Source organism: Sturnira hondurensis, unplaced genomic scaffold (assembly GCF_014824575.4).
Source record: "Sturnira hondurensis isolate 20B ecotype Veracruz unplaced genomic scaffold, ASM1482457v3 Scaffold0004136, whole genome shotgun sequence".
In the NCBI taxonomy this organism is placed as follows: domain Eukaryota; kingdom Metazoa; phylum Chordata; class Mammalia; order Chiroptera; family Phyllostomidae; genus Sturnira; species Sturnira hondurensis.
Window position 1 is genome coordinate 51,596,960 of NW_028076767.1, and position 24,495 is coordinate 51,621,454.

A 24,495-nucleotide genomic window follows, 5' to 3' on the forward strand; every position below is an offset into this window, starting at 1 on the left:
CAGATGACAGTCTAATTGGTGCTCTCTTGTATGTAACCACCTGCTTTTCTCTTGAAGCTTTTAGTATTCTCTCCTTGTCTTTAAGCCTTGTCATTTTAATTTTGATATGTTTCAGTGTAGGCCTCTTTGGGTCCAACTTATTTGGGTCTCTCTGAACTTCCTGGACTAGTGTGTCTTTTTCCCTCGCCAGGTTAGGGAAGTTTTTGGTCATTATTTCTTCAGATAGGTTCTTGATCCCTTGCTTGCTCTCTTTTTCTAGTATTCCCATGATCTAGATGTAGTCACACTTCATGTTATCCAAAACGTTTCTTAATCTCTCTTCATTTTTAATTTTTTTATATTTTTGCTGCTTTGCCTGGGTGTTTTTTTCTACCTTGTGTTCCAAGTCACTTATTCAATCCTCTACTTCATGTAACTTACTATTTATTCCTTCCAGTGTATTACTTATTTCAGATATTGATTTCTTTATTTCTGACTGGTCCTTTTCTATGGCTTCTATGTCTTTTTTTATGCTTTTGAGTATCCTTATAATCATTCCTATAAATTCTCTATCTGATAAATTTCTTGCTGCCATTTCATCTAGCTTTTTTTTTTCTGGAGAATTCTATTGTTCTTTCATTTAGATTCTGTTTCTTTGTCTTGCCATGTTGACTTCTTCTTTGTATTTGCCTCTATGGATTGGGTAAATATGCAGAGACTATGGTGTAGGGCTTTGTCAGGTGCTGCTTATGACTGGCCCTGGTTAATCCATTGCTGCTCCAAGCGATCAGTGATCCACAGCATGTGGCTTCATCTGCTGGACCTGTTTGTGTGTGGAAATAACCAGGATGCTCACCAAAGCCAGCTTTTATCAGCACCAGGCCCTGGGAGAGGTCAGCTGAAGTCTCCTAGAACTCCCAGAGATCAGCCTTAGTTGTTAAACTAACCAATCATATATAGATTTCCTCTGTAATCAGCAGTCTGGCTTACGCCCCACAGGGTAGGGTAAAGTAATCACTGCAGGCAGGGCTATTGCTTCCCCTCAAGCTGGTGCTACTTGGAGGGGGTGCTTTGTCTGGGAAAGATGGCTTCTTCAGGATGGGGAATAACTCAGGACAGGAATCCTGGTGGCTGTTCCTTCAGTTCTCTCCCCAGAGCCACCACCCCCAGATTCTCCTCATGTTTGCAGTCCACTCTGCCTTCTCTCTGCCAGAATCCAGGGTAAGTGGCTATAAATAAAATTTTGTGTATTGGTCTTTTAAGAGGCTCTCTGAGTCTCTAGCTGCCTCTCCCTGGCAGACAGATACCCTGCTGCTTTTCACAGATAGATGTTATCTGGGTTCATTTCCAGCTCTGGTGCTGTAGGCTGAGGAGCCCCGGTTTGTGTTTAGACCCCACACTTCTCAGGGGGAACTCCCTGGCCACTGCAATATCCCTCCAGAATTTCTGCTGCCATCTATCCCAGCCAGCCCTCTCGTGCCTCCCCCACACTCCTTACCAGTCTCATTGTGATGAGGAATTGGTTACTTCTGTCTGTCTATGGTTATACGGCTTCTCTCCAGTTAGTGTTCTGTTGGTTATTTTTGTAATTTCTCTACAATTTAGTTGTAATTCCAGATTAGTCCTAGGAGGAGATTAGTGTAGCTTCAGCTTACTCCTCTGCCATCTTGGATGTCAGTAACTTTTTCTAAAATCAGTGCCATTATTACTAATTTGTAGTAGTAATGGTTCTGAGTAAATATTTGTTCTTGCATAGACTTAATCTAAATTTCTTATCCTGAAGCTAACTTTTGTTTGATATTGCTGGAATTAAAGAACAACTTGACAATGTTGTCTATATAATAATGTCTGCCAAACAGTTGAAGATTTATTAAACCTTCTTTTAATCTTGCTTCATTTCCTCATTCTTGAGCTAAATAATCTAATATTTTTATTACTGGTAAGGTCCTGAGAGCATGTTGCAATTTACACTGTACTCACACAACTAGACATTTCTACTGATTCTGAAAACTTTCCCCCCAATCATAGACTTATTCTATAAGACCATTTTATATAAAGTATAGATGGTAAGGAGTCTGCCTGCCTCCCTGCAGCTTTTCAACATTTCCTGCTATTTCAGTGAGTAAGCATGATTAAGTTAATATGAAAGCATAATTAACTCCAGTTATCCTGAGTCTCACAGTCTATTCCAGGCTTCAGGATTCCATGATGCTATAGAGAAGTGTAAAAGCTGCTGGAATCAGCCACACATTATCTACTTCTTGATATAGAATCCATATCGAGAAGGAAAACATGCATATATAACTATAAAAATAGAGAACTTTCAGAAAATAATTGATGCTAAATGACATGAGGCTATATAAACTGAAAGCAACTTATGAAAAGCATTGATTATTTTAAGATTTAGTTTACTGCTCATGTGAAACAATACCTTGAAGGCAGACATCCAAGAGCACTGATTGTAAATTAATTAGAAGAGGCATCAAGAACCAGAGGGAAGTATGCTGGGCTGGACATGGGAGGCAGACAGAGGTTGAGTCTTGTGTTGCCTCTTACTACTTACCTACTCCACAAGGCACTGAAACTCTTCAGGCTTCAATACTCATTTCTGCCCATCCCTATTCCAGTCTTTCCTACCTCTTGGTGTCAAGGAACTTATATTCAAAAAAGATGTATTTGAAACTAATAGATATAAACAGAACCCCCGGCAAGTTGACTTGAGCAAATAGAAGCTTAACATATTAGATCATTTCTCTCCTAAAATGAGTTTATTGATCAAAGTTGTTTGTCCTCATGAGCTTCACCTTTCTTCTGGAAAAATAAACTCATTTCCCAACAGGAAAGAGCCGTCAGTTCAGTTCTAAATTTAATGACATCTTGTATTTTTTTAAATGTGTGTTCTAGTTAGTTCTCCTTCCTTCCTAAACTTCTGGCATGGAGGTAGGTGCCCTGGACCTTCCTAATTTTACAACAGACATTGTCCAAGGAGGTGCTATAGTGCCTGAGATGGAAGGAAAATGGTATGGTTACAGAAAGTGAAGAATAAAAACAAATCTTTAATGACCTATTTAGTATCCACAAGCATTTATAACATGGTTAGACAGAATAGAAATAAATGAGGTATAGCCATTTGGAAGATGTTGACAATAGTATCTAAATAGTCTTCAAAGCTAGATCTGATTGTATGTACTTCACAGTGTATCAACATGATCCATTATGGATATATTTCTTTTAAATTTTTATGTTCTTTATAGTTTATAATATAGATAATATATTAATAGAATGTACAGGTGTGGCAAAAGTAGACTTACAGTTGTTTGTATGGAAAATAATGCAATAATTAATAAATAACAGTACAAAAATAAACTATGTTTTGTGTACTCACAGCTGTAAACCCACTTTGCCCCACACTGCATAACAGCAAATGAGGTACAAATACACACCCACGCACACATATATTTTTTAGCAATAGCATTTTTGTGACCAAATATTCGGAATATTCTGCTCAACTCTTTCCAAGGATGGAACATTTGTTGTCATAGTAGTTACTAACCATTGATTTAGGGAGTCAATAACCTTTCATCAGAGAATAAGCCAGTGAGTACTGCACTGTAACAGGTCTAAAAAAACAGGGGAAAAGTAAAATACTGTTAAAGATGCTCCTTTGCCAACCAAAGGGGTGGAAATTAAAGTGAATAGAATATTCATTATCCTCTTTCCACTGGAGTCAGTGATGCCACACATTCCCTTGAAAACAGGAACCCATTCTGAGACATATTATATATCATAAGACTAGGGAAGGAAGACTGTCATTATCTCACTTTCCTACCCATATAATTTTTGTTAAAATGGGCACTTCTATATATTTCAACTGAAAAAAATGTAGTGTTTTATAAAATGAGAGTAGAAATGTCTTGAACCTATGACACTCTGTGTTTCAAAGGATGGGAATAAATTTATCTCTTTGTAATATTGTTTTAGTGATTTCACATGGTCATCCAAAAGTCAATGAGTTTTAAAAGTGTTTCTCCAAAATAAAATAACTCCTGTGAAAGTTATTGAAGTAAGGAGTAAATATATACATGGTTAAACTCATATTTAGAGAATAGACATAATTATAACTTTATTAAATTAAGCCTTTTTTAATTTTTATTTTTATTTAATTCTTGTTCAAGTACAGTTTTCTGTCATATAAATATATTGGTGTTACACTTTGACATTACTTTGGAATATCTTCTCCAATAACACATAGTAATTAATTTTTGTTATCTATTTCTGCAATATACAAATGTATCTTTATTTTAATTTTTAAGGTAGTTTTAAATTTTTTATCTTGCATTTTTATAGAAAAATGACACTAGTCTTCTTTGGACATTTTTTGAAACTAGAGAGAAACTAAGGTACTTGAAATCAAATGAAATACATTTAGACTTCAATTTTCTAGTGAAATGAATTTTTTAAATGCATCTGACTGAAGAAACACTCAGCTTGTTTCAAAATCGTTACCAGTAGGAAATCTAAAATTCAGATGCTGAGAGACACATTAAATGTCTCTCTTTGACCAAAAGATGAGTCTACCAAATAAAAATGGTAATTAATCTGAGAGAAAGATTCCATAAAAGATGGAGCACAATTGTTTCTTCTCAAATTGTTTCAAATGGAAGAATTTTACACTGTTATTCTTAAATTAGATGGCTCAGTCACTCCATCAAGACCCTCTTCTTCTGTGCTCTTCAATTCATTCTGAATCCAGAGAGACTCCCACAAAACCCAGAGAGACAATCACAAATGCTTTAGAATTGGGTTCAGATTGGGTTCATAGAATTGGGTCCTATGAGAAAGAGGAAGATGAACCGTTAGCCTGCAGGAAAAAAAAAGAATTTTTAAGAAACATGGTTTTCAGTCCTCTAAATTGGAAAGCAAATTCAAGGCAAAAAATTTTCTTTGTAAAATGATGGTAACAAGTGATTATACAATCTCACTTCTATCAAAGGGGAAATGTTAAACTGTCACATTACTGCCCTCAGAATAATATTTCTACATAGAATCAAAAGGGCATTAAGAAAAAAATAGTCCCTAATACAATTTAATATCCATCAAGTAATCCACTTTGGGAAAAGGCAAAAACAAAACAGGCCATCAAAATCTAAAGGTACCTGGAAGCTAATTTTAATGCATTTCAGCCCAATTTCACGTATTCCATCAGCCAACCTCCAGGCTAAGCTTGAGCAGTTTCTATTTTTAATCCACAAATAGATTGTCATTTCAACTTTCATTGTAAATGATGGACCATGAAGCTGGGATTTATTTAGTAGAGAAGAGAAAAATGCAGCAGTCAGAGAAAGTGTTCTTACAGTTAGGGTCCCACCAGCAGCTGGCTGGCGGTCAGGCCCAATGAACGCCGAGATAAAGGTGGAAAAATTCTGCTTACACATCGGAACAATTCAAGGATATCAAACGTTTCCTTCTTCTTTCATGACCCTGCTTTTACATGGAAATATTGCTAAAGATGTTAGATACTAAGTATAAAAGGTAATTTCCTCCATTTTCCTATAGAATTAAATAATAATCTCTCATTCACCACACTTTCCACATACTTGTACTGAGTTGAAACCAGCAAATTATAACTCAATTTAACAATATATGTCAACTGATGGATTTGTCCCTAAGTATCCAAAGTTAGACCATAAAATTAGTAACCAAAGATGAAGGTTCATGTAGTAGGTGGGACAGAACATTTTACTGGCAATGTGTGAGGATTTAAAAACCTACAGAAAACTTCCAAGACCTGTCACACCTAAGAGACAAAGTGGTTTGATAATTTCTACTACAAATATTCGTGTTAGCACTTCCATACTTGGATTAGAACCAAATGAATTGATGGTTAATTCAGTTTGCACTTGATTCTGCTAGAAAAGGTGCCGTGAAAGTGCCGTGAAAGCTGCTGCCGCGCTTTTAAGCTTTCTTAGAAAAGCTGATTCCAACCCCACCTGCAGCCCAGCTGCGCAAAGGTTCACGCAGCAGCAGCAGCAGCAGAACAGCTGCAATTCACTAAGCAGAGGTGAGGGAGGATGAGGTAGAAAAGTGAAAGTTTTCTTTTCGAAAAAAACATTTAGTATAAAGTGAGAAACTATTGTTGTTTGAGGAATTAAGTGATATGTTCACAAAGTGAGGAATATTGATCAGATTTTCAGGAAGGGAGAAGTTTAAAAAAACAGGAAAAACTGACAAGGAGGAAGTTTAGAGGCTTAAGGAGGCCTGTGTCAATGACACTGGAGAAACACAGTTTGTGTAGGAAGAACTGATCTAAATATTTACAACCAATTAGGTTAGTGGTTGAGTAACGTAATTGATGCTGAGTAATCAGTGATGGCTACAGTGCTGGAGATTGGAAAGGTCTGTGGTCTGAGCAATGACGGGATAACTGAGTAGGTGTGAACTCTTAAGGAAAATAAGTTGAGCAATCAGCTTTTGCTACATTTAAATTTAATTAACAGAACTTCAAGTACTTAATAACAATTTTACATGAGGCTGATTTTTAAACTCGATCCATTTTTACCTTTGGTTGCTTTGTGGCTTCTCATATTTTAAATTATGATTTTTTAAATAAAGAAAAAAGTCTCTGTTTCATTTCTATGCCATATGGGAATTTTTAAAAAACAGTTGGACGTTTCTCGGGAGTGGCCCTAAATCAGTTCATTTGGCCTTCTATAAATAACAAAGTAAGCGCAAGCAGGCAGAGAATAGATGGGGACACTGCCTCTACCGTTTCTCTAGAAAATGATGTACCTACTGGAGTGTGTTGGTTAGTTATTAGTAGTAACCAGATGGAGAATTATGCTGTCTCCCCAGGAGACTAATGGAAACAACTTCTGGGATTTGTCTCTTTGAGTATTTCTTGCTGAAATATGTTCTAACACAACCTTCAGGGCTGAAATTATCCTGACATTTCTGCATAAAACAGCCTAACGCACTACCGGCTTTAATGTAATTAGGTAAACCTACCTTAATTACTGTATTTAGCTTTGTATCCCCTGCAATATGCTACAGAAGCAAACTGCCTGGAATGTCAAGGCCATTCATTACATGCATTGAATTACAGTTAAAATTCAGTCTGCCAGCCTGCAGCACAGGAGGCTTCTAGTTTTGACCTTTGCAATGTGTGAAGGGCTGCCCTGGGTGCCAGGGTGTGAACATTTAAAATAAACAAGATGCATCGTGGTGATATTTTAGAATTGGGACACATTTCCCCTCCTTTCTTCATTTTCTTAAAGAGATACTGCACCAGATCTTAAGACTACAAATGATGGTTGAACGGGCATGAGGTTGTAAGTTATTCTACAGTTCTTTTCCTGAAATATAGATAGTATTACTGCCCCAGATAATCTTTTAATTTTAATACAAATCATGTATTTCCTTAAAATGATCTCATATACATTGAATTATGAGGGAAAAGTATCTTTAAGTAGCTACCTTTTCAACAGGAGAAAAGAGAAAGACAACTTTCCTGGTAGTTTTATAGAAAATTCTGTTTAAGCTATTCAAAGAACCTCACTATTAAAAAGGTAGTTTGCATATAAGTAGTGTAATATGTAGAGGGTCACATTTAATTACCTTTTATAAAATAACTTTCCTTTGATAGATTTTGGCAAAGGAAACAGTACACATGATCCTGAAGACTCTTTAGATACCATAAGAAATTATCCGGGTTCCAAGAAACACATTGAAGAGAAAAAGAGTGGGTCTTCATCTTTCATCTCCTCCGCTGATGATGAACAGAAGCCCCTCTTCTCAGGAATAGTGGATTCCCCTCCGGGAATGGGGAAAGCGCCTGGACTCAATTTTGAAGAAACAGTGCCCGCCTCAGGAAGAATTCGCACAGATAAAAGAAGTCACTCTTACAAAGGTAATCACGTTTCTCAGGAATCAGGATGTCTCTTTTTGGTGCTCATCATAAAATGCTGACTTTTCACAAATAAAGAACCATACCAACATATGTCAATCTATTTTTTTGCAGTTTCATGAAATATTGGCAGAATTCAAATCCAAGATCATCTACAAAGTATTTGCACCATTCTAGAATAGTGGTAATCATTCCCAAGCAAAAATAGCATGAGAGGTTTTTTTATTTGTTTCATTTTGTTTTTTACAGCCAGTCAGACTTAACATAATGAACTGTAGAACCCTGTTGTTTTGTAGCATGAAAGGCTAATGCAATAACACTACAACAAATGCAAAAAAAAAATCTGTTTACTGGGTATTAGGAGGAAATGAGGGAAAATGCCCCTAAGTAAAGTATGCTATTGATCCAACTCATTTTTACACATTTATTTAACATCTCTACTGAGAGGAAGACCCAAATACATGGGTTTTGCTGTAGGGAATATGTGTGAGATGGGTAATAATGAATATAAATGCTAAAGGATCAGAAATTCAGGAAAACTTAAGGACTACCCCTTGGAAGTCCAATTAACTTGGTATAATAGGAGCTAGATCTACAGATCTTACTAGATTAATCTATTAAGTAGGTGCAAGAACAGATAGGGCTCAGACTACTTGGGTTCCCGTGACAAGTCTGTCGTCTGCTCCCTTTATGACTTGGGATAAGTGATTGACAGATCCCCCCACGAAGATTCAGTTTGCACACCTTTAAAATAGGAGTCATATTTTCTAACTAAGTAATCAATTGTTAAATAAAATATAGCATGCATAAATTATCTGTTTTGAAATAAAATCCCCAATTTGGTTTAGTATTTTCTAGAGTTTTTATTTCTCTAACCCTTCAATCATTGAATATATCCCTGCATATATAAAAATGGAGGAGGTGTAGCAAAAAGTCAAAGGAAAATAACAGAAGTGAAGTAAAAATAATTCCCAGCCTGACAGGATAGCAAAATTAAGTAAATTTTGAGACAGAGTAAGTAAATATTACCTATCATTGTCACCATTACGTGAAGTGACTATATCTGACAACAAAGGTTTTATTGAATCTAGGATGCTTAGGGCTGTACATTTCTCCACAGTTACTTTCCCTGTCGTATCACACTACTTTTGCCATGACCCCACACTGACGTAAGCTAAGAATATAAGCAAATGTTCTCTGGACAGTCTAAAATCTTGATGAAGTGAATGGAAATAGTACCTCATTTATCACAGTGGAAGAATGGAATATTAGATGTGATTATCAAATGTCCTGTCTTAGTTATTTATGAAAATGAACTCTGGGAAGTGCTAAAAATACAGAAAGGTTGGATCACAGAAGTTAAAAGTTCTGAAGAGCTTGCTGAACCATCTCTACTATCACCAAAAGTCAGCACAATGTGGGCCTGGTATTTTTAAGTACTTTTTGTTGTTTTCTACTTGATTTTGAGCCTCAAGTGACAAGTTATTGAAGATATAATTTTAGGATTTTATTTGACTTTATAATGCCTCTTGCTGACAGTGAATTTTCATGCCCTTTATCTTATGTTTTTCTTTGCCACTTGTAATTAGTTATTCTATGTGTACAATAAAATAGTATTATGACAAATGCTCTTAATATCTATAAATTTTTAGAAATTGATATCTATAAATGTTTAATGTTTAAAAATTATAGTGCATTTATCATGCAATTCCTATCCAAATAATAATTACTTTGAAAATACATAGTTAAATATGCATGTCAGTTGAATAAACATAATTGATGTCACATAACATCAGTGTGACAGACAGTTAATTTGGTTAATCAATATAGTTAACAAATAAAGAATTATTAAGACTTCATTTAGCCTGGATGGTGTAGCTCAGTGGATTGAGTGTGGGCCTGCAAGCAAAAGGATCACGGTTCGATTCCCAGTCAGGGCACATGCCTGGGTTGCAGGCCACTTCCCAGCAGGGGATTCACAAGAGGCAACCATACATTAATATTTCTCTCCTTCTCTCCTTCCCTTCCCCTCTAAAGATAAATAAATAAAGTCTTTAAAAAATAAACTTCACTTAATGATTATGTAAGGTGAATGCTATGGAATGTATGAGAATTTGAGTAACATTTATGGTGCAGCTGTAACTGCTGCCATTCGAATGACTAAATCCCTATAAATTTTAGTTTTATCATTAATAGAAAATTTCCTTTACTAACATTCCTGGCATTTGTCATGCTGAATTCAGTGGCAAAGTATCTTCAGGCAAAACTAGAAAGAAACAATCTCTGATCCTACTTAGACTGAAGGCAAAGTTGACTCTAGGAAAATTGGGGACCCAGAGAAGAGTAAAGTTTACTTGCAGTTCATCCATTTCTGGGAATGTGTCCTGCAACTATAGCAACATTTTCCAAGGCAACTGAGTGCAGATTCTTTCTAAGCTATATTTAGAAAGTGTCTACAAAGATGCTCATTTTGATTAAGGCCCTAACTGGGATTTCCCCTTTGAATGCCTTTTTATAATATTGCTGTTAAAACAAGCTAATCGCACATATCCAGATTTTAATAAAATAATAAATTATAATCAAGGAAGTCTCTATCTAAGTTGACATTTTATTCATTTCTCCTAAGGGAACAGTATTAGGTTTTTTCTTGAGCACTGAAGAACAATATAAACCTACATAATTTATTGCATTTGTTTCACCATTATTCTTTAAATATCAATGTATTATATATGATTTGAGAGAGAGAGGTGTTAAACACAGGCAGGAATCTGTATACTTTCTTGGCACAGAACTTCTGAGCATGGTATGTAACTTTATCCATCAGTTCTTATTATCTTTTTAAAAAATCCCTACATTAACCAGCTAGCAGGCAGCTGGACAGAGACAAACATTGACATCACCCAAACATTAATGCGTGTTCCTTATTTTTAAGATTTTATTAAAAGGGATGGTTAAAGAGAGGTAGAGAAACATCAGTGTGAGAAGGAAACATGGACTGGTTTGCCTCCGGCACACACCCCGACTGGGGAGCGAACCTGCAATCCAGGCAAATGTCCTGACCAAGAGTTGAACCTGACATCTTTCACTTTGCAGGATGATGCCCAACCAGTTGGGCTACGCTGGTCAGGGCAGTATGTGTGTTCTGAATCTTTGTTTGGTATTTCGCTCCAAATTCAAAACATAGTGTACTAGGGCATTATATCTGCGTTCTTCACTTTAAATAGAGTTACGTTTCTGTAAATAAATAAGTCATATTTTTCACTGAAAATCTGCCCATATACTACTTAAAACTCCAGCAAATTATATTTTTATTCTTATTTTCATTTTGTCGAGGTTGGTAAAATATCAGAGGAAATTGTATTCTGTCGCTGTCAAAAACAAACAGAAAGCAGCAATAACAAAAACCCAAGATCCCCTAGGATGAGGGGGCTACAATCATGAAGAAACAATCTGGAATGTATAGCAAGCTCTCTGAGGTCTGCTACCCATTTCAACAGAACAGGCAACCCTGACCTGATATTTTCCCAATGCTGTCTTTGAGTACACTTATTCCCTTGTTATAGCTTCATCCAATTGAAGCAGAAATTATAGGAAATTGTTGGCACGTCACTAGAGAAATTTCTGTGTATTCAGTAATAAAAGGATAATGATAGAAAAATCTCTAAGAAAAAGAATACAGAAATTCTGTCTGCTACCTGGAGAAAGGGTATGCTTTTGAGCTGTGTGATTAGACTTTGAAGAAATTATAGGAAAGGAAGGGATTTTGAGAAGTCCTGCAATCTTATTCATATTTCTAGAATTATAGCTAATCTCACCAAAACAGTTACTTTCTATTTTTTTAAATAGCAAAGGATATAAATTCCTTAACTTGACATAGCTTTTGTCAATGTTTAGTCATAGTTACCTGTCCCCCCCCCCAAAAAAAAACATATCAAATCAAAATCACTACCTCTAATTCATATCTGTTTCGGTCTGATAATGAAAACCAATTTGGGATCGTCTTTTCCTCTCCCAGTTCTCCAGGTGAGAAAGAAATGTTACTTCTTTTTATCTATAAAATAAACTTCCCATTCCACCAGTATGTTTTCATGAGTGTTATTGTCCAACTTTTTAATCATGTTAAATGATTTAATCATGTTGTCTAGATACGTAAAATGTAAGAATCATAACAAAAGTCATGAGAAAAAGTATATGAGAAAAATAAAGATATGTTTGCTCTCAGATAATGATCACTTGCAAATACAGATTGCAGTAAATTAACAGAAGCTCGGAAAACAAATCTCTGCATGAAAAATTATCAAAACCTGTCTAGACTGAATTTCTCAAGTTCAGGGCCTCTGTCTTCTTCATCTGTAACATCTCCTCATTTAGCAGACTGTCTGGCACATAACAGACACACTGAACATTTGAAAAGAGGACTTGAATAGATAAGCAGCATGTTTTCAAGTATAGTAACAGAAAAATATTCTAAATAAAAGAACCACAGAAAAAATAGTGGAAGTTAAAGTGAGGGAGAGTGCAGAAGGAGCTACAAGGAAACAAAACCTGAAGCAGTGTCCTGGGATGAAAGGAACTTTAAGACTCTTCCCATCTTTAATGGCAGGTGGTTTCTTAGCTCTGTCTTGGGATGGGTTGGCCTCAAAGAATTCCCCTGAAGACCAGCACTTCACCATGGTTCTCTTCTTGAGCCCACTCTGAATCATGGAGAATGCAAATTATCCTGTGGGAAAGATCCCTGAATCTTTGACCCAAGTTTGAAGTAGTGCAAATGGGGCTGTTTCTTTCCCGACATGAAATTGAAAAAAAGTGTTGCTCTCTCATCAGTTTGGGGTTGGTTATCCATGTTTTCTCACAGCACAAACAGAAAGAAGACAACATTATATTTTAAATTCAAAGCCTGCTATGTTTTCATTCATGTGGAAATGAGCAGACAGGTGGAGAGCAAGGTCAGAGTGAGTGGTTGGTTGTGGCCCTGGACACCTCCCTGAGTCGCAGTGGGTCTCTGTCTTTGGGTTATCCTTCAAGGTCCTTCCCTGCTTGTACTGTGGATGTCTCTGTGTTACTGATGCAAGTGGGCACCCAAAGAAGATGACATCCGTCTTGTTATTTCCCACAGATATCTCGGACATAAGAATCTGGGAAAAAGAAAATGCCCAGACACGAGCTGATGAGACTAGTCCCTCAGCACCTCAGCAAACAGCCTGGGGGATCTCTGAAACCGAAAGTGACCTCACATATGGAGAAGTGGAGCAGAGATTGGATTTACTTCAAGAACAGCTGAACAGGTATAAGCAACCTCAGGGCAAAGTGGATACAAACCCAGCCCTTAGTTGGATCTAGCTTTATCTCTTGTAAATAGCAAACTCCTCATGCTGCAATCTCATATTTTCCTTCTACGCTTACTAATGTAAAATAAGACTAGAAGTTGACAAAGAGCCTTTCTCTTTTAATCATTCTTTTATGCTCTTTAGCTGTTTTTGGTAGCTTAATTATGTGTTATGGCGTTTTTTAACAAGTATCAACAAAATTATTTAAACGTTCATTCAGTCAACTTGTTAAAAATGTGACTGAATTGAAAATCTCACTGAGCTGAATCCCATGTCCTTTCCATTTTTCTTCTATCTTTGATCTATATTGTTTTTAAATGAGGGCTTCATTTTGGTTTTAAGAAAGGTAGAACTCTTTAACCGAAATCTGAGTGGATTTGTTAAAATGGTCAATAAGACTTAGAAAAAATGCATGAACAAGTATGATACAGCTGGTGTAGCTGTAGTTCTTATGGGACTTGACACTGGTTCAAAGGTAGCCTCCAGGGGCACTGCACACCACCAGGCAAGGCATTCCAGGCATCACAGATGGAGAACGGCACGACCGTGATGCTCAGATCACAGGATTTACTGAATCAATTTAAAACATACACTGAGAGGTGAGGAGGGACAGATGTGCTCATTAACATATTTCTATGAAGCACAGCACGGCAGAATGACCACACTACCTGAGTCCTGATTTGCCCTATGTTCCCTTACGCCGCATCTGCCTTCCCTGCTGATGGTGTGGTTACTGGGACCAGGGCTGAGGTTTGCACTAAGGGGTCCACAGACTAAACAAATACATACATAAATACCCCTGTGCCAATGGAACACACTAGCTCTATCACAAATATGTGAGACCAAGTGCCCCGCATGTAATTAGCCTGCTGAACAGCAATGTGTTTATTGGCCTTTGTCAGGTGAAGCACATGTAAAGCCAGAATGAAGCATATGTAAAGCCTATACTGTGCATCACCAGTGGGCAGTCAGATTTGGGTATGAAAGCATCCACTCAGAGCTGACAGGAGTCATTTGTTCTTTCTATCTCTATGTATCAGCTCCACTCTGGTTTGCTACATCATATTTCTATTCCAAGTTTGGCATGTCTTACAGGTGGAAATTGCATGAATCCTCTGAGTTTTGCCTATACCATATATGTTACTTGTTTACTTATTATCTTCTTAATATTTCTTACGTGTTTTATCCATCCTGTTTGTTGTTTTTATTGTTTTTTTAATGTTATGTTAGAATTGAATAGCTTCATACAATACAATAAATACATTATATGTGTGTGCATATACATATACATTACTATAAGATTTCATTGAATTTAAAATTTCCTGGTGCTGAGGTTCATATCTCATTCTCAATTTTCAAATTCCAATTTCATAAATTGAAACATACCTGAGAAAATTTAAAGAGATTATCATTTACTTAGAATCAGTAATTCTTAAAGTATAAGAACTTGTCATGATAGTTATCATGGGTTAAAAAAGCATATTTAATTCCTTAATATATTTGCTTTTTTTCTCTCTCTGCTGTACATGCCAAGCCACTTTGATATTTTATCCATGGCACATGTAAAAACTGTACACTATATAACACACAAGAATTGATACATGTGACCTGCACCTGAACTTTGATTCTTGTGACTGAGAAAAGAAATTGCCCATTTATTTACTGCCAAGACATAAGTAGGTGCTCAGTTTGTTTAGTAAATGAAACAGTGGGAGAATGAATGGAAGAATGGCAGGGAAAGCCGTGAGTTCGTCGGCACGCACTTGCGCAGCACCTGTGATTGATTGGTTAGCCCAGACTGCAGTCAAGACTCTGCCGCAGAACCACTCACAGGACGACTGGGCCAGGGCACTTAAATTCCTCCAGCTTCAGTTCCCTTCTTTGACTCAGATCTATCTGCAATGCCATTGTAAAGACTAGCCTATAGTGGGAACTGTAGGTTATACAAAACAAAAGGTGTTGTACTTGCAGTTAGGTAAAGTTCGATTAACAAGGAACTTCTTTTACTGCTGTTTGTCTAGTTATTCTCCAGCGTTACACGTATTCCCGTGTTTCCTAATTTGGACCTTTCGTCAGGACTAAAGTTATATTTTAGGTTACCCTTGTTGCCTTGTTATGTGTACCAATCATTGTAATTCACACGAGTCAAAGATTACTGAAAACATTTGTTTTCAATATATCCCAGGGCTGAAAACAAAATTTTCAGGGCACATACACCTAGGACCCATTTGGTTTGCAACTGCCCACTAGTGATAATAATTGTTGTTATTTTATTACACAAGCTTAGTAATTGTTACTATTACTGTTACCACTGTTATCAGAAACTTTTGCACCGCCAGTATGTTTTGACAGGGTCCCACCACCTGTGTGTCCTTAGACATATTTCTTTTCCTTGGACTAATGTCTTACTTCTGATAGTTTCACAAATACTTCATTGCCTATCTCAGCCTCTTTTGAAATCTAAAATATCGAGTCCAAAATATCACACCTTTGCTGCACTGCCATCTCCAACAATCTCCTTCCTCCCTGTTGGAAGGCAAAAACAATTTTGAATAGGGAAATGCAATTTGGTCTTTGACTTTGTGGGGTGAGAATCCTGAGGCACTTTCTAGAGTTGGAGCTACCCACTGAGCTCCAGCACGCTGTTCAAATGTAAAACTGTGAATTCCCCCCACCCCATTTGTTTTGTCCAAATACACATATGCAAAAAAAAGCAAATACAAATGTTCTGTCCCGAATTGTCCTTGCTGCCGCCGCTGCTTCTCTGCTTTAATGGCCAATTAAACTATATTTTGGGTTAAGGTCCACATAAGAAATGTTCTCATACCTTTACATAATGTGCCTACAGATATACATATTTGGGGAAATCATGAACACTTCATCCTAAAACAGTGCTTCTCACACTTTAATGTGCATTTAAAGCACCTGGGGATCTTGTTAAAATGCACATTCTAAGTCACTGGGTCTGGAGTCGGCAGAGATTCCACACTCTAACAAGCTCACAGCTTTGACCACGCTTTGAGTGGGGAGGCCCTAGAGAATGTAAAAGCTTTTAGGAATGAGTCCATCCCTCACAGAACACTCAGAGCAATTTATCTGGGTGCCTTCACGATGGCACTGAGCAGTTGCCTCACCTCATGTTACGGTATTTTTATGCGCTTCCTTCATTTTTCCAAACTAGATGGTTAGCTCCCGTCGGTGTCCAAGATCAGAGTCTGTATTTGTCTATCATCGTGTCCTCACTTTCCCCTACCTGACACAGCACCTGGTACATTGTGAGTCTTTGAATAAGCAAATGAAAACATTCATTTAACACAGCAGTGTAGCTATGCTGATGTGGGGAAAAGAAATGTAATTTTCCCTCTACCGTTCTGAGTTTTTGGCTGAGACCTCTGTAATAAAAGCCAAATTAACAAGGGAGAAACAAACAGAAGTTTATTAACATGTATACCTCATGTATACATGGGAAATACTGAGGAGAAAATGAGAACTTCTGAGGTGGCTTAGAATCCAGCATTAAATACCATCTCAATAGAGCGAGATAGGGAAGGGAGCTGCAGGCTTCTTAGAGGAGACTGGAGGATTTTCAGGAGAGATGAATAACCTCTTAGAAATAGATGGGAGGTCTGATAGTTTGTGACAAAGTGCCCTGAGGTGTGGAACTTCTCATCTCCTCTCCTCTCCTGTGGCAATGGTCAATCTCCCCTGGTAGATAAAACTCCCAGGGAGGAAATTTATGACAGTTGAGTTCATTTGGGGAAATCTGCCTTTAGGCAGATAATGGGAGTTTAGAGAGAGCTTCTCCCTGCCTTTTCTTGTTTTTCGAGTGCCTACAGCTCAAAATAATCAGTATGCTAAAGTGGCATATTTTGGGCTGGCGTATTCTGGTATTCTTCACTGACCAAAAAAAGTTTTAAAACTGGATTGTTCTTTCCTGTTTTAAAGGCCAATCTGGACTTTTAAAACAGTTTTTTGTCATTCCTCCTGAGTAAAGCAGATTATTTAGTTTCAGTAGAAGAGTCCATTCCAATGCAGCCAGTGCACCCTAGACTACAACATGAAAATATAATGAATAAGTAGTAAAGAAATTCTTCACTAAAGCTCACTTTTGTTGAATGTCTTAGTCAGTTCAGGCTGCTGTAGCAAAAATACCATAGAATGGTGACTTATAAACAGCAAATATTTACTTCTCACAGTTCTGGCACCTGAGAAGTTTAAGATCAAGGTGCCAGAAGATTCAGTATCTGGTGAGAGCTGGTTTTCTGGTTCAGAGATAGATATCTTCACACTGAGTCTGAACAAGGTAGAAAAAGGAAGGAAGCTCTCTGGGGCCTTTTATCAGGCCCCTCATCCCCTTCATGAAGGCTCCACCCTCACGTCCTAATCACCTCCCAAAGGTGCCACTTCCTAACACCATCACATTGGGGGTTAGAGCTTGAAGGCATGAATACAGGGGGCATCAACATTTAATCAGAGCACTGAACTATCCAAAATGTCAGGTAACCAGTTAATGAAACCAAATCAAGTATATGAAATCACTGCAAGAAGACTGTCATCTTGACAGAGCCTAAGTGGTATCCCAGAAGGGGAAGTAAGAAGCAGGATGTTTATAGGATTTTGGAGTCTGGGCCTTTCAAGGCAGGGAACTGGCTGGCTATGGGCAAGTTCATGATATAATGCATCAGGGTTGATGAATACTGTGAGGTGAGGATCTTAAAGCCAGTCTGGATAAATAAAACTTGTTTGATAAGTACATTTGAAAATGAAGTGAGCCTCACTCACGGCAATATATCTCAAATAGTAAAACTCCGCCTTCCAATAGGTTTTACCTCAGTCTCTTCAAATGCATAGAATCCATGATGTGGAGACATTGTTTCCCACAGATCACTGCTGTTTGACGAAGGTTTAATAGGATTCAGAAATATTCCCATAATTTTCGACTGCCATTTGGGGCCTGCATCCCCCTTGTTGATGGAGTTTTTATGGAATGCTCCATCCCCAAATCCTTTTAAATTCAGGGTAATAAACAAGTGTAAGCCACTCGCTAAATATTAAATGCTGTGAGTGATTGGATAAATTTGGAAAGAAATACTTAAAATGCAGACTGAGTGTAGAATTTTCTTTGAGGTCCCAGAGGAGAGAGAAATTAATTCTGAATGGGTCGAATAAGAGAGGATTTTAGTTGCAAATTTAACTTGAGCTGGACCTTGAGGAAAAATGATAGACAACAATAAAATAACGACTCTGCTCAATTCAGTTGACACCATAAAAAAAATTAGATCAATCCTATGGGTAACAAGTAGATAAATAAACTAGAAGATAACTCAATTTTTCTTTTTCAGTGTGTGCTTTTGGCGTGTACAAGGCAGAACCATGTATGATTGATAGCTATTGGTTTAGAAGACAACAGCCTTTACGGCTGTTTATACCAACTGTCGAAAACTGGTGGGGATAATGCTTCTTGGAAGGAAGATTTGTAGTATCAATTAATATTGAGTTGAAAAGGAGAAAAAGATATTTTCTTGTGTTTTCCAGCTTTATTCTGTTCTCTTTCAAATCAAAGGTTAAATTCTCTTCCATAAATTTAGCATGTGTACATACAGTTGAGCAAAATTAATTTTATGGTTTTAAGATATTTGGGTGAGATTATGCTTTTCTTTGAATTTTTCATTCAGAGACAAAAGAGTAAGCATAAGTCAGTAAAGAGTTAAAATAAGATTTGTCTAAGATTCCCTCTTTTTTAATGCTGTTAATACATGCATTAATTTAATTTAAAATAAAAATAAAATTAATAAGCCAGTTGGCTACTTGTGAGCTTTAGGTGAAAAATGATCAGATTGGTATTCTACAAACCAGAAGGATAATAAAAGCAAGTGAACTTTTATATTGGTTTGTTTCTTAACTATCAAAAGCCCTGAACTGTAGACAGGAAAGGAATTTAGCATTTAACAGTACTTAATATTACAGAAAGTCTATAATGAACATATAATTCTTGATGTGAATAGGAGATAGGCAAAATAAAGGTAATTCAAATATGAAACCCACAAGAAATTATCCAATTATTAGAACTATGAAAGGAATGTGCTAACCAAATCTCTTTTTTATAAACATTCACAGGAAACTGAGCTAAACCTGATTAAAAAGAAAAATCAATCATTGATTAAAAATAGATTCTCAGTGTGTTTTACATTTTGAAATCAATAAAGCACAATTAATTCTAAAAAATGTAACACAATGTAACATTGTAAAAGAGTTTATTCTGTCAAGCTGTTTTTCTGTTAAGATCTTATCAAATAAGCAGGAAAGCAATGATCTTTATCAGAACCATTAGTGAGACATGGAAAGTTGGCCTCAGCCAGGAAAGCATCTCCGTGCTCCCTCTCCTGTTCTTCTTGTTTAAAGCAGGGCCATAATTCTGTTTGTTGGTGGTTGTTTTGTTTGGATGGCAAAATTGTGCTCAGCGACAGATTTTGTCTTTGCCAGAAATTTATTTAACAGAGGTCTGCTTTGGGAAATACAATTTCACAAGCCAAGAGCCTACAAGATGCTATCTCCTAATAAGCCAAGCAAAGAAATAACGTACTCCAAAGCAATGATAGATTAATTACATTCTTGTTTTAGCTGAGGCAGGGCAGAGAAGGAGAGAAAGGAATAAAGTCCAAATTTAGATGAGATACCTTTTACAGGCGTAGGCACATGGCAGAGGCGCTTGGCCAACCAAGAGCTGATAACCAGCGACCAGCACAAAAGTGAAAGGCCCTTGTTGCTGGAGCACAGTGCTGGGGAACAAAGGCCCCATTGGTGGTGGACATTCCAGGCTGCTCCAAGAGTTATCAGTCCCAGGCCGCCGTCTGGCTTTGGGCCGCTGCCTACCAGCAGTGCCTTGCGGAGGCAGGAACAGATGTCCCTTCTCTTTCTGAAACCGCTGCACTGTTTAGCTCCACTGCTGACCAAAGGGTCACCTTGGTCACAGCAGGAGCAAATGTCTCAGAATCTTCAAGAGCCATTTAGGTTCTGCAAGGTGTCCGCGTGCCCATACCAAAACTCTGGGATTGTTCTCACAAACTCTCAGTATTGTAGTTTAGTGTCTGGTTGCCAAAGGTGCTTCTCCACATGACCTTATAAATGACAACAGGGGAGATGCAGACTTCCTGACCCAACTTACTTTATTCTTACAGCAAAACAACTTCACTTCTACAATTTTGTCATAAACAGGTAGTTTAAAAGAACTTCACTTAAGTCACGAACAAGTGGATTTAAAATCGCATTAAAACAAAAGACGATAGTTGTGCTGAAAATTTCTCATATTCTTCACCATGATGAACTACAGCAGGACTATCTTTCCCCGTTTCTGTCTGTCCCTCAGACTTGAATCCCAGATGACTGCTGACGTCCAGACCATCCTGCAGTTGCTGCAGAAACAAAGCACTGTGGTGCCCCCAGCCTACAGTATGGTCACTGCAGGAGTGGAGTATCAGAGACCCACCGTCCACCTGATGAGAACCAGTCAGCCAGGAGCATCCATCAAGACGGACCAAAGTTTCAGTCCTTCCTCACAGGTGAGTGTAGACAGTGTACAGCCAAGAGTGTCTCTCAGAGGGTGTTCTCAGGACCATCTGAATTAGCAGATTCTCATTCTACTCGATTCAAATTTCCGGGAATGGGCCCATGATCTGTACTTTACACAAGCTACCTTCTGATTCTTATGCTCATTTGCTTTTTTAAAAATTTTATTAACTTATTTTTAGAGAGAGGGTTGGAGAGAGAAGGAGAGGGAGAGAAACATCAATCTGTGGTTGCCTCTCACACACCCGCAGCTGGGGACCCAGCCCAAAACCCAGGCACGTGACCTGAGTAGGAATTGGACTGGTGACTCTTTGGTTCACAGGCTGGCACTCAAGGGCTCTTATGCTCATTGAAAGTTTGAGAACAATGGACCATGGTTCTAGAATGATCTTAAAACACAACTTTTTTTTTCAAGAATCAGTCTACGTGCATTTATATCTGGCAGAGCTTTGAAAGCTAAGGAGTAGCCATGGGTCCAAAAAGCTCTCCAGAGAAAAGTCTATAACGTGCTCTAGTGAGGAGATGCGCTCTTGGGCAGGGTCTCAAGAAGGAAGGGGAGGAGAAATGGCAGTGAGCCACAGAAGACCTGAGGTCCAAGGGCAGCCAGATTAGTAATCTTAGATTACCTGAGCCCCACCCATCACCAAAGGTCTCTAAACCCTTTTCTACCTGGAGGATAGTAACAGGAGAAATAAGGTGTCCTTTATTTTGCCTCTGAAACCCTCCAAATGGACACTTAGGAGTTACATTAATATGAAAAGTCTAATTCCCTTGGAATTCTACTTTGGGAATCATTCTTAGGTCCAAATTGTACCTAAGAATGATGATTTAGATAAAGATTCACAAAACGATCATGGAACACATTTCTCAAAGTTTGGATATTTAGTGCCAAATATTCTGGGAAATGAAATGTTAACATAAGAAATATCCAAAGCTATAGAGAATTATAACCTATCCAAACCTATATAGATGAGTTCATTTGAGCCACACTAATGGGAGCATATGCCAGGGAGCAACACTTCAGATGCTCTGGAGAATAACAGTTAATGTGCCTTCATTGATGCATTTGAAATTGTGGAGGAAAGGTCAGGAAGGTCACCTGGGGGTGGGGCAAAGCAAGGTAGGGATCAGATTAGAGGACGGTTAAGATTGTGTGCTCTCTTGAGGATTGTCACGTTTTATTTCCAAGGTGTGTCAACCTAGATGCACAGGCAGAGCTTTCACTAAAGAATTTTATGTGCCTGGGGCATGACTGTCCACCACGACCTGCCCAGTTTCCCACAGGGTGAATTTATGATCCAATGATCCTGTGAGGTTACTTTCCATAGAACCCCACCCCCCACACTGTGTATTTCTACAGAAACAACATTAATAACAGGAGGAAATGTGCAGGAAGAAAATGATGTCTAAAATATGGAGGTAGACATTAATTTATCTCATTTTAAGTGCCTAGAAAACATGCATAATCGTGTACTTCCTTGTTTTCAGTGGATTTAGTAACATTTTCTGAGTAAGGATGGGTGATTTTTTTTCTTTTTTAGAATAGTTCATTTTTATTCTATTTTTCCAGTACCTTTTACCCTCCATACCCTCTTCCACGTCCACTTCCCTGGTCACCACACTGTTATCCATGTCTGTGAGTTCTTTTTCTTTTTTGCTGGATCGCCCCCCACTCCTCCACCCCCCAACAACGCCACCCAGTCATGTCCACCTGCTATTTACAAGTCCGTCTCTGCCTTGCTTGTTAGTTTAGTTCTGTGATTTGTCTTCCTCCTTTTTTTCTTTTCTTTTCTTCTTATCCACATTTTCTATCCCAGTTTTGTCTTGAATTTTGAAGTAAAACTCATCAGAAAAACTCTGTGTGAGGTAATGGAAAAACGAAATTCTGATCTGACTTCAGAGTAAAACTAAAGATCTTGGAATGATCGTTCAGGGTTATCTAACCTAACACCTAATGTCCAATGTCTTGACCCATCTTTGGGATGGAAAGGTCGGTTAATACCACTAATTAAAAACAGATTTATGGGGAAAGGAAATATATTTAGATACCATGAGCATAATTTTAGAAATCTGTCCAATAAATTATAAAAATTTATTTTATTTTCTTTCTAGCAGTGTCCTGAATTTCTAGACCTTGAAAAAGATAAACTTAAATCCAAAGAATCGCTCTCAAGTGGCACTCCTCTGAACACAGCTTCGGAAGACAACTTGACTTCACTTTTAAAACAAGACGGTGATCTCTCTTTAGAGCTTCACTCACGGCGAAGGAAGACTTACCTTCATCCAATTAGGCACCCTTCTTTGACAGATTCTTCCCCGAACACTGCAGGAACCTTGGGTCTTCATAGGCATGTTTCTGATCCTGGTCTTCCGGGGAAATAATCATTTTGTACTATTTATTCCACATACAATGTAAGTGCTTTTAATGGCTGTTTTCCTTTTTGTATTTAAATCCTCTCTACTTGACTCAGGGGCTCAATGGTACCATTATATGCAAAAGTACTGTATATTTTCCTAAACTGAGGCTTGTAAGGTAAAATTGAGCAGTTAGGATGTATATAGACATAAGAACTCTTTTGTTCCAAATGTTAAAACTGCCAGTATCTCAAGGCACCTTAATTTTAATTTTAATTTTTAACTCATGTGCATGTTAGGAAACTTCAATTTCTCTTGCATGGAGACTCTTACTGCTTTTCCTAAATCAGTACTTTGTTATGAAAATGCCTTCAATTAGAAACCAAGAGATAAAGTTGTTCGTAATGCAACTCAGATGATCCTCAACTCAAGGAAGTTCAAGGAGGAAAAAGGGAACTTAGTCACTTTGGAGAACAGATTCCATTCTGCATCGGGATGTTCATAGTTAATTACATTCATTCCACCACACTCAAAACAAAAATGCAGTCCTACAGTTATAAGTCCCTGACAATGTACTTAACTGCGAATACATGAATATAGGCAAGCATGAAGGAGGACAAAAGGCCTTTCTGGTTAAAATTCTGTCCCTAACTCATTTAGAAACCACCTGAAACACTTTCCTTGAAATGCTGGCACATTTCCTTGAAGGATTAGAAACAAGTTTCTCTGATATTTTTCTCTGCGGGGGGGGGGGGGGCGTGGGTGTGAGAGGAAAACTACTAAAGAGTGATTGACAGAAACAGGTTCCACAACTTTCTTCTGATTTATAGTTTAGAGTAATCGGATTTGATTAAAAGAGCGATCGCACGTAGTTTTCCAAAAAATGTGCAATTTTTGTGGATTTGCATGGCAAAAGTGTGTCATTAAGGATATGTTGTTCCAGGGCTTTCTAATCCCAGCTGCAGAAAAACAATGTGCACTTACTTGCCTATAAAGGAAATGCACACACAAACTAAAATTTCAGTTTTATTGGCTTATCCACACACATTTGCTAATCCAAGATTAAATGAAAATTGATTACATAAGGATTGGGGTGAATATACATAGACCCCATAATTTTGGAACATACAGTGGAATAAATTTTAGTATCTTAAACTGTTAGATTTTCTTTTGGGAAAGGATGCCTATACTGTTTGTTCATCAAATCAAGGTCCAGAAAAAAGTGTAAGTTAACTTAAGATTCTGATGAGTCAAGTCCTAGTCAAGATGTTTTATTTTTCAATTCACTTAAGTACAATTTGAGACATTATGGGCTGAAACATTACATTTATTCCTTCTAAACAAAATCTTAAAATTTGTTAAAAT

General features: G+C 37.6%; 1 protein-coding gene and 1 long non-coding RNA gene across 2 annotated transcripts in view; both read left to right on the forward strand.

Moving 5' to 3' along the window:
* KCNH7 (potassium voltage-gated channel subfamily H member 7) overlaps positions 1 to 23,839 on the forward strand; it is a 166,461-nt gene extending 142,622 nt beyond the window's left edge. The window contains exons 10-13 of the mRNA XM_037044579.1: positions 7,622 to 7,885; positions 12,999 to 13,167; positions 20,576 to 20,768; positions 22,891 to 23,839. Of these exons, the coding sequence (XP_036900474.1) occupies positions 7,622 to 7,885; positions 12,999 to 13,167; positions 20,576 to 20,768; positions 22,891 to 23,157 (893 nt within the window). The 3' untranslated portion in view covers positions 23,158 to 23,839. The remainder of the gene's footprint in view (positions 1 to 7,621; positions 7,886 to 12,998; positions 13,168 to 20,575; positions 20,769 to 22,890) is intronic.
* LOC118985774 (uncharacterized) lies at positions 1,574 to 7,485 on the forward strand. The gene is made up of 3 exons (XR_005066196.1): positions 1,574 to 1,652; positions 3,574 to 3,576; positions 7,474 to 7,485. It is a non-coding gene; the product is annotated as an uncharacterized LOC118985774 (long non-coding RNA).
* Positions 23,840 to 24,495: the final 656 nt, after the last annotated feature.